This window comes from Pediculus humanus, genomic scaffold (assembly GCF_000006295.1).
Source record: "Pediculus humanus corporis 1103172107770 genomic scaffold, whole genome shotgun sequence".
Classification (NCBI taxonomy): Eukaryota; Metazoa; Arthropoda; class Insecta; order Psocodea; family Pediculidae; genus Pediculus; species Pediculus humanus.
The window spans coordinates 119,044-129,311 of NW_002987368.1; the positions used below are offsets into that span (position 1 = coordinate 119,044).

The 10,268-nt window shown below is 26.3% G+C and overlaps 3 protein-coding genes across 3 annotated transcripts; all 3 read right to left on the reverse strand.

The window, feature by feature from the left end:
• Positions 1 to 739: 739 nt before the first annotated feature.
• Positions 740 to 3,047, reverse strand: Phum_PHUM356390 (parafibromin, putative; the record flags this gene model as incomplete). Its single annotated transcript, XM_002427912.1, has 9 exons — positions 740 to 885; positions 984 to 1,213; positions 1,285 to 1,534; positions 1,631 to 1,808; positions 1,886 to 2,099; positions 2,183 to 2,325; positions 2,412 to 2,531; positions 2,628 to 2,733; positions 2,917 to 3,047. The coding sequence occupies 9 exons, from the start codon at positions 3,045 to 3,047 to the stop codon at positions 740 to 742; spliced, it is 1,518 nt and encodes a 505-aa protein (XP_002427957.1).
• Positions 3,048 to 3,537: 490 nt separating this feature from the next.
• On the reverse strand, positions 3,538 to 4,212 carry Phum_PHUM356400 (uncharacterized protein; the record flags this gene model as incomplete). Its single annotated transcript, XM_002427913.1, has 3 exons — positions 3,538 to 3,699; positions 3,859 to 3,976; positions 4,058 to 4,212. 3 exons carry the CDS (start codon positions 4,210 to 4,212, stop codon positions 3,538 to 3,540), a joined length of 435 nt encoding a protein of 144 aa, XP_002427958.1.
• Positions 4,213 to 6,400: 2,188 nt separating this feature from the next.
• On the reverse strand, positions 6,401 to 8,173 carry Phum_PHUM356410 (microtubule-associated proteins 1A/1B light chain, putative; the record flags this gene model as incomplete). The annotated part of the gene is made up of 4 exons (XM_002427914.1): positions 6,401 to 6,560; positions 7,472 to 7,578; positions 7,914 to 7,969; positions 8,152 to 8,173. 4 exons carry the CDS (start codon positions 8,171 to 8,173, stop codon positions 6,401 to 6,403), a joined length of 345 nt encoding a protein of 114 aa, XP_002427959.1.
• Between the last annotated feature and the right edge of the window lie 2,095 nt (positions 8,174 to 10,268).

Genomic DNA, 10,268 nt, shown 5'->3' on the forward strand with positions numbered 1-10,268 from the left:
AATCCCATAAATTTTTTGTTTTTTCCGCAATCATTATTATCAATAATTCTCATCGCGGTTTTATAAAAAATAATAATAATAATAAAATTAATAAATAAAAAAAAAACACAATTATTCATTACATATATTTATTTATTGATTGATTGATATATTTTTACAATATATTTATTTAAACTTTTTTTTTTTCATTTTTTGTAATGCGATGACATTAATAAAATTTAAACATTTTAAAACATTATCATTATTATCATTCTCTCTTTTTTTTTAGAATAATAAATTTTATTTATCGAATGATAAATAAATATTTTTTTTGTATTTCCCATTTATATTATTTCATTTTTCTTTTTTTTTTCCGGTACGACACATTTTAAACGTGCATTCGAGTAGTAATATTTACAAAAAGTTATTATTATTTTTAAAAAAAAAAAAAGACGTTTTAAATATAAAATTTAATTTTTTTTTTTTGTTTGATTTTTAAAATGCAGTCTCTCTCTTTAAATAAAACTATATGTGAAAAACGAAAACGTTTTTTCCTTTTTCGACAACTATACGCAGAACCGTATAAAAACGTTAATGACGTCATATTTCTAAATTTTCTTTTTCTCTTTTTCTTTCCTTTTCTTTTAAAATCGAAGATGAGGCTTGTGTTTTAATATATGCCTGCAAAAAAAATTAAATAAATAAATTTAATATTAATTAACGTACCAAATTCGTTACTTTTTTGCTTTTGTAAAACTTGTTACTTGTCTAGTTTTTCCCAAAATAACATAAGAGCTGCTCTATCCAAGTGACGTTTCGTTCTTGATAATTCTATAACGTTAACCGCCCATTTACCAACGTTCGTATCCAATCGCATTTCGTCGTATTTTAAATGAAACGCGCAAACTGAAATCGAAATATATATAAAAAATTTTATTTTTTTTCTAAGATCGACGGAATGAAGAATATTTTGTTTCTTTATAACAATATGGCGTTTATCGTACTTTTGGCAAATATTTCAACCGGATTTCCATCCCAAGGCCAACCTTTGAACTGCCACGCTGGTCCCATGACGAAAACTGCTACCACTCTATCCCAGTCGGCATTTGTTAATTTTTGTGGGTTGTCGATAACTCTGTAAGGTACCGTTAGCACGCCATCTTTTCGCCTTTGTAATAAAACTTCATTGTCTCTTTTGGCACCGCTATTTTTTTTTTCTTCGGTGGTTATATATCTGAGGAGTGAAAATAAAATTAAGTAAATTGGGGGAAATTGTCGGAAAAATTGTCAAAAGAAAAATATTACCTTAAGTCTTGTAAAATATCTTTAGCGTTATACATGGTAATTAGACTAGTACTTGCTGCAGGAATGATTATTATGGGTGTTCTAGATACTTTTTTATTAGGGGTAGTGCTTGGACGAAGGGAGGGTGAGGGGGTTTGAACAACCGGTGGCATTGGAGTGGGAGCTTTTTTCGGCTGTGTTCCTTCAGTCACTGATTTCAACGTCATTCCGTGATATGTACCCATTGTATCGATTTGAAAGCCCTCAGTTTCTAAAAAATTCAAAATAAATGTGTTTAATAATTTATAACTAAATTACGTAGGATTTTCCTTTAGTTCTTGCCCGAAAAAAAAAATAAATTTCTCACCCTCTTTTTGACGAATAAATCGTTCTTGATCGTAACGATTATACACAGCCGGTTGAGGAGCCGGCCGAGCTGGCGTGGCTCTGGGTGTCACCATAGGAGCAGGAACAGGTGGTCTATGTCGGCCTTCTTCTCTGGCCTTGATTGATTGTAAAATGGCAAATATATTTTTCGCGAAAACCTAAATTTAAAAAAAAAAACAATTTAATTTTTATATCCACAGTCAAATATTTAATTTTAAATTTTTTTTTTTTTTACCTTTCCAGCGCTTTGAAGAATAGTAGTTCTTGTTCTCCATTGTCTTTCTCTCGAAACAATGTCTTTTGTTACATCAACATCGAAATCAAGCATTACTTTTAGATCAGAACCTAATCCGATGTCATCATTTCCTTTTATAGTTGTTCTTTTTTTGGCTAATCTTTTTGCTTTAATGGCAGCAATTTTTTCTACAGACATAGCCTCCGAAAGAGACCTGAAATTAAAGGTAGCAAAACATCAGTTTTTCTTATTATTAGATGAAATGATTATTTGTTACAGGTACAACGTTAAACTTACTTTATATTGTCAACAGTTACCGATGCTTCCTTAGGGGCATCTAATCTTGCAGCAAGTTGTTCTTTTACTTTTTGCACTTGTGTCTCCTCAAATCTTGGCTTTTTGGAAACTGATTCTAAACTTTCATCAGCCGTTCTTTTCACCTGAACAAAATAATATAAAATAGTTTATATTTAATTCACATGTAGAATATAAATTTTTATTAGGATTTGTTATTAAACAGTTATACCTGAGTGGGAATTTCCAAAGGAGCTGATTTATCAATACTCGCTGATGTTGAAGTTTCTCCATTGAGATAAGTTAAAAGATCTTTTCTATCTGGACGTCTTACAGCAGGAATTAACTCTGCCTGTTAAATATAAATAAATACATTTAAAAACTAATTTTACTTTTGTTTGAATATGAATAATTATTGCCAAATTTAAAATAATAATTTATTGCTTACAGCTGCTTGCCTAACATATACAGCATGAGTGAGTTGAACATTTTTTAATATGAATAAAAGGCACTCCAATGTGTAATACTCTTTTGGTGCACCATCTTTTCCAGATCTAAAATAAGAGGGTACATTAAAATCAATGTACTTGAGGTGATTTAAAACTTTAATTCATATTTTAATAACACTGAATATGAAATTCATAACAGGAAATAAGGTGTAAACAAACATTAGGGAACCATAAACTTAATGAGAGGGTAATTTGTTTCAATAAATTAATCAAAAAATAAATATTTACCCCCAGATCAGATAATTTGTTTTTACATTTTTAGGCCAAGAAAATTCACCGAATATAATTTGACCATCCCGTTCAATAATTTCTTTTTTATTAACATTATATTGTCTAAGAAGACTTAATGGATCCGCCATTTTTATGACTTTTCAGTTTGACCAACAATACAAATATTTAATACAAAAGCATATTTTATTTTTGAAAGGCGTAAACGTGCTCAATATGCTGGGATTAGTTGATGTACATGTTCAAATTTAAAAAAGTATGCAAAAATGAATATTGAGGTTAAAAAGCAATTTAATGATTGTAAATACTTTTTTCACTTTATTATTCTTGGTAAAACTTAGCAATATTATTTTTGTCTTAAATATTTTCACTTATGTCAACAACTTTATTATTGGTTAAACTAACAAGTAAAATTTATAGTTTGACCTTTTAAGGTCTATTTATTTCACCACAAAGCAAAATTAACAACAAAAATAAAAACATTATGATAAGTTAAAAGTGTTTGAATGGATGACAAAAAATTTTAAAGATTAATTTGTGTAACTTATTTTTATTTAAATATTGATTGTAATTTTACATATTATTTTATTAAGTATATAGTTTTAGATTAACTTCTTCTTGTTATGTTTCATTTTTATTCGATTGGTTTTTCTTGGTTTCTTCGATTAATTTCAATGTTTCTAAATGTTGTTTTTTGGCACGACTTTGTTTAAATGTTAACTTTTTATTCATTTTCGGTGAATTTGTTTTCAACTGACTTTTAATGGCTTGCATAATAGATACCTGTAATGGCAAAAATCCAAAGTAAATGAATACAGCTTTAATATCAAAAGAACTAACATAATTAGTATTTTTATACATTTTCAGCATGGCACAAAAATTTTAAAGTTTCGAATTAAATTCATAAAATTTAATGTTTCAAATTAAATATCATTAACTCACATTGTCTGGAATATGTACATTTCTTATATTTCTTGCTTGAACGTGCAACACTGGAAAATACTGACATTCTCCATCTGTATCAAACACTGCAGCATCACTTAAAACAATATTCATATACCTAAAATATAGGAAGGTATTGGAAATAAAAAAAAAGAAGTTTTCAAATGAAAAATTTTATTTTTACAAAATTTAATCTTACGCATCAACTTCAGTAATTTTCCCAGTAACGGACATTTCATTTCTTAAATCTATCGTCGTACAACGATTTTCTAAAGCTTTAACTAAACATAATAAACTATTTTGAAGTATAATATTTTCTTGTCTTGTAAACTGTAACGGAATATCATCAGCCATGATTAAATATAAATAAAAATAACTTTTTTGATATTTCAGTTTTGCCAACTTAAATTTGAATCGTAACGGAAAATTTATTCGAATTCCTTAAAGTAACAAATTTGAAAATAAATGTTTTAAGGTGAATTTTAAGAAATAATTTATTTTATTCGTATTAAAAAAATTTTTAAAGAGTTTTTTAAATGTTATACGGTAAATACTTTGTTTTTCATAAAAGTGTTGATATAAAAAAATTGTTTTTCCTGGTGAAAGTAATTTCTATTGAACAAAATACAAGAATTTGAACGCAGGTAACAAAATTATTAACCATTATTACATTTCAATTTTGAAATCTAACCTAAAAAATCTAAAAAAATAATTAATAATTATGTGTAAAAACTATTCATAGTTACAGAAATTATCATTAATTTATATAATACAAATCATAAAACAAAACAAAAAATATTGCCAGAGGAAGTAAACTCAAAAAAAAAAAAAAAAAATGAAGTATAGAAAAAAAAAAATCAATTTAAAATTTTATAATAAAAAAATTTATAATTTATTAAATTTTATTAAAAACAATAAAAAAAATATTTGCAAAAGAAAAGAAAAAAAAGAAACAATGACATAATAATGATGTCTTTATTTATTTTATAAATAATTTAACGATTATTAAAATTTTTATATAAATAAATGTCGCCTGTGTATAAAAAAAAATTATTGATTTGAGACCAGATTTTTCTTTTTATTAAATTACAATATTAAAATTATTTAAAATATTTATTCGTGTAACTTAAAACAATCAATTTTAACCAAATAACAGTTTTGAATTAGTATCCATAAAAAAAAAAAAAGAATTAAAAATTAGTAATTTTCACAAAAAATTTAAAAACAATTCAAAATAAATAATTTAATTTTTGATAAAAAAAAAAATTAAATAATAATAATAATACTGTACATAAAAATAATAATGGCCTCAATCAACAATAAAAAAAAAGAAAGAAAATTTGATTAATTAATTAAATTTATTTTATTTTTTATTTTTATTTACACAATTATTATTATTATTATTTACTTTATTTCGTACTTTCTTTCTTTCTCTCAAATATTTACAAAATTAAAAATAAATATTTATAATAAATAATAATAATAGTAATAATAATAATAATAATTTTAACTAAAATCCAAAAAAAATATTTTTCGATTCGCTATAGTTTTCCCTTTTTTTTTTTTCCTTCCCTGTACGTTTATGTATACTACTAATGACGTATTTTCCGATTTCTTTTCCGTATTAATAATAATAATAATAATTTACAAAAACGAACTGTAAAAAAATATTTTACCTGAAAAACAGAAAAAAAAAAATTTAATTAAAAAAAAATCGAAGCCATTTTTGATTTATATTAAAAATTTACGGGCAAACTCATTTACAAAATCATCATTTTATTGTCTTATCATCATTATTATTATTATCATTATTATTATTAAAACTAACATTTCTTTTTTTTTGTTCGTTCGAAAAATGATAAATTTCAAAAAAAAAAAAAAAAAAACGTGTTGAAAAACAAAAACAAAAACAACAACAACAATTTTGTTATCTTTACAAACATTGACAAAACAACCAACGAACGAACGAACGGTTTAATTAAATCTGATTGTGTTATTTATCTGCCCCGAACGTTGTCCTCTTTTAATTTTTTTTTTTTTTTTCTTTTTTTTTTCGAGATTGTTCCACAAAAAAAAAAGAAAAAAAAAGTTGGAATATCAAAGGAAATAATATTTCCGTTTGAATCGAATTACCGATGACCCATCGAACTTATGAAAGAATCATCGAAATTTTAAAACAATGATGATGATAATAATAATAATAATAATAAGAGGTTCTTTTCGCGAGTCGTTTTCACCACCGACTCGAAAAAAAAAATAAAAATTTTTTTTGAAATTTTCTTTCTTTTTTTTTTTTTTAAAAAAACTAAACCTTACCTCTATGCACAGGCGAGAACACGTTCGTTTAATTAACAATAACAATAACAATAATAATAATAGAAGTAGCAGTAGTAGTAGCAGTAGCAGTAATAGTAGTAATAGTGATAATGATAAAACGAAGAAATGAGGTAGAGAGAGAGAGAGAGAGAGAGAAAGAAGTTAAAAAAGAAAAAAAATGTACAATATGTCAATGATGATGTCGTCTCTCTTTTTCTCTCCTTTTTCAACCGAAAACCTCTTGCGATGCATATGTCATGTAAAGGAATCCATCTTTTTCTTTATGATCCTTATAAACTTCCGATAATGTTTTCGACAGGCTCAACATGGATCGATTGTTAACGAGTAGGTAAAAAGCTTGATTCGATCCTAATTTCATTCGATTCCTGAAAAAAAAAACAAAAAAAAAAAACAGAAAAATTATTATTATTATTATTATTATTATTTTACCAATGTAACAAACTCGAAACTATTAATTAACTTAATTAATTACTTCGGTTTGTTACATAATTTTACGCTACTTGATTTTACAATTACAGGGGGGGGGGGAAAATTATTTCATTATCACTCTTCTTATCGTGTCCTTATTCAAATTAAATTTTTCCCCCTCCCCCTCCCCCCGAGACAAACGTAATTATTATACACGATTTTTAGGAAAACTTCCATGGTTTGCGAAAAAAATTCGCAAAAAAAAAAAAAAAAAAAATTTAATCGAAATTTCTTTTTCTCCCCGACAGGATTCAAATCAGGTCTCGGGATACGTACAAATCATTCGAAAAGGATACCGGAAACCAACGTGGATAAAGGACATTCGAAAGGAAATAAGGAAACGATACCTGATTAACGAGACGAAACAAATTTAAACGGTAAGAAAAATTATATATACAACCTCTCCTTCTTAAATCTATACAACTAATATTATTATTATTATTATTATTATTATTATTATTATTACTATCGTGAAACGTTTTCATAGTTTTCCGATTTCGGGCACTTACGTGGGAATTTTAACCCAAAAAACCTTTGAATTCTTTTTTTTTTTTAATTTCCGGTGATTAATTAAAAATTACTGTAATACATTTCCTCATCATCATCATCATCATCATCATTATTATTATCATTATCATCATCGATCGATCGTCATCATCGACGTCATCTCGAGAATTGAGAATTTCAAACAAAATAATTTTTTAACGGTTAACATAATAACCGAATAAAAACGATGACGTCATGATTTTATTTTCTCTTGCTCCCTTTTACAGTTGTTTTCTTTTTCTTTTTTTTTGATGAAACGTACCTGATAATTGTGACAAACTGCGACATGGTTATTTCCTGTGGCACCAAAAATTTTGATTTTTCTAATTGCGGAAGATTTGATTCCTTGTGAAATCTATCAACGATTATCTGTTGGGAAATGAGAAAACAAAAAAAAATGAGAATGGAAAAAAAAAACGCGAAACGGGAAACAATGCTCTTTGAAAATAACAATAATAATAATAATAGTAATAGTTATTCGATGCGAAGCAATTAAAAAGAAATTTTTTTTTTTTTTTTTTTTTTTTGCGTCTTTGATGTTTTTGATGCGTAAAAGTCATCGAAGGAGAAAATTTTTCTCACTCCGATCAAAAACACAATCGTCGTCGTCGTCGTCGTCGACGTCATCATTATTATCATTATTATGATTATTATTATTACAACTATTTATTTTTTATTTCTCTCTCTCTCTCTCTGATACTCACAGGTACTTTCGTGGGGAATTTTTTTCTTATCGCATCCGCTTCTTCTTTTCTCGATGCTGAAAAATAAAAAGAAAAAAAATTAAATAAATAGACGATAAAATAAGCAAAAAAGAAAATTTTCGGGAGACTCGAATTCGGGTTTACATCACACCAAAAAATTTTCTCGATCGAATCCTTGTTCGTTTTAATTAATTAATAACGACGACAAACGTGTAATACACGTGCGTGTCGTCATCACGTGAATATAAAATTAAATTCATTGGGAAAAATAAACGATAAAGACGGAAAAAAAATTTTTTTTTTTTTCGCTCGAAAGAATCCAATCTTTGATCTATGTACAGACTAAAAGTCTTTTTCTGAACAAAAAAAACATATTCGAGCAGGTTCTTAGTAAAACAAATAATAATAATAATAATCATTTTTTGTAAATATTTCCACCGGTTTTTAAGAACGTTTTTTCTCAGGGAATCCCATAGAAATTCGGAACGAATGATTTTTTTTCTGGGCAAATTCCGACGAGTCAGAAAAAAAATTTGTCGCGAATTACAGCGACAATAACAATAATAATAATAATAATAATAATAATAATAATAATAATAATTGAATGTGAAACACGTTAACGTTTAAAACAACAACAACAACAAAAACAATAAAAAACAATAAAAAAAAAAAAAGGTTGAAGGAATCAATGTAAGAAATATCACATGTTTATTTCCATCCATTGTTATCAATTGTGTTGTATTGAAGAAATTTTTTTTTGTTTTTAAATTTGTCGTTGCGACAATCGCGTAACGGCGCCCTCATATCAAATATTAATTCATTACAAACCGGGTAAAAACACGTTTAGATAACAAGAAAAAAAAAAGCAATAATAAAACACAGGGGGCAATGATTTCAACGAGAAAAGGTTTAACGAACGCCGCGGAAAAAAAACTTTAAACCGTTAAAAATATCGGCAAAACGAAATTTTTACGACAAACGAAATCCAATCGCAACAAATAAGAGAAAAAATTTTTTATTTTCATTTTTTTTTTAAGTCGCCCCCTTCGATTTCAAAAAAAAGAATTTTTATCTCCCCAAAATTTTTTTACTCGTAACCTTAACCTTTTATTCAATCGCAACAAGAAAAAAAAAAAAAAAAAAAAAAAAAAAAACGGAAAACAACACAATAAGTTATTTATATGTAACAAGTCGATTTAAACAAATACGTTGTACGTCTCTCTCTCTCTCTCTCTCTCTCTCTCTCTCACTCTCTCTCTCACTCTCTTTCTCCCCCTTGTCAAACGCCAACAAAAGAATTTAAATCCATAGAAATTGAACGTGGTAGCAGTTTAAGAAAGAAATAGTAGTAGTAGTGGTAATAGTAGCACAATAGTAGGAGTAATACTAGTTTTATTATTATTATTATTATTATTTATACGAAGCAAACAAACGAATCGTAAAATTTTCCAATCTTATTTTTTACCCCCCCCCTCTCTCCCTCTCCCTTAATCGATCGATCGATGAAATCATTCTTTTTATTAATATTTAACTCGTTAAAAATTTTAGGTTTCGAACAAATTTAAAATATCCATTTTTATCATTATTATTATTATGGCAATCATTTTTGCTTACAAAAAAAAAAAAAGTTTTATTCAGTTTAGGCAACTTTAAAAAATTAAAAAAAAAGCTTACAAAGAAATTTTCCAAAAAAAGACAAAACTAAAAAATAAAAAAAATGGAGAAGGTTCACCCGAATAAAACTCCCTAAAAAAAAACAAAAAGGAAATTTATTAAATTTCTTTTTTTTCGGCCTTTTTGCGTGTGCGTGTGCGTTTGCGCCAAGGTTTTCGACCTAATTTAATTTACTTTAAAAATGAAAAAAAAAGAAAATTATCGTGGGTTTTAAATGACGACCATTTTTTTTTTTTTTTTCTAAAATGAACTTTAAACTATTTATTTACTTTTGTTTTTTAACCGCGTAGTACGTTTATATCGTTATTCGTCATTTTAAAAAAAAAAAAATCTTCCCATTATTTCGATTGTCTCCGATTTCGAAATTTCAAACGCGAAATTCTAAAAAAAAAAAAAAACAAGTAAATAAGTAGAGCGTTTAAAAAATTATTATTATTATTATTACGTCACCGGAAATATCGCGTATTTTCGTTCGTTTCTGCATCCACTGCAACCGGCCTTTTTTTTTTTTTTTTTTTTTAAAAAATCGTATAAATTATAAATGCACAACAACTTTTTGTTATTATTAATACGACAAAATTTTGTTTTTTTTTTTTTTTTTTATCAATAACGCTGATAATAATAGTAATAATAATAATAATAATAATAATAATAATAATTTTCGTAAACGATGTCAAAATA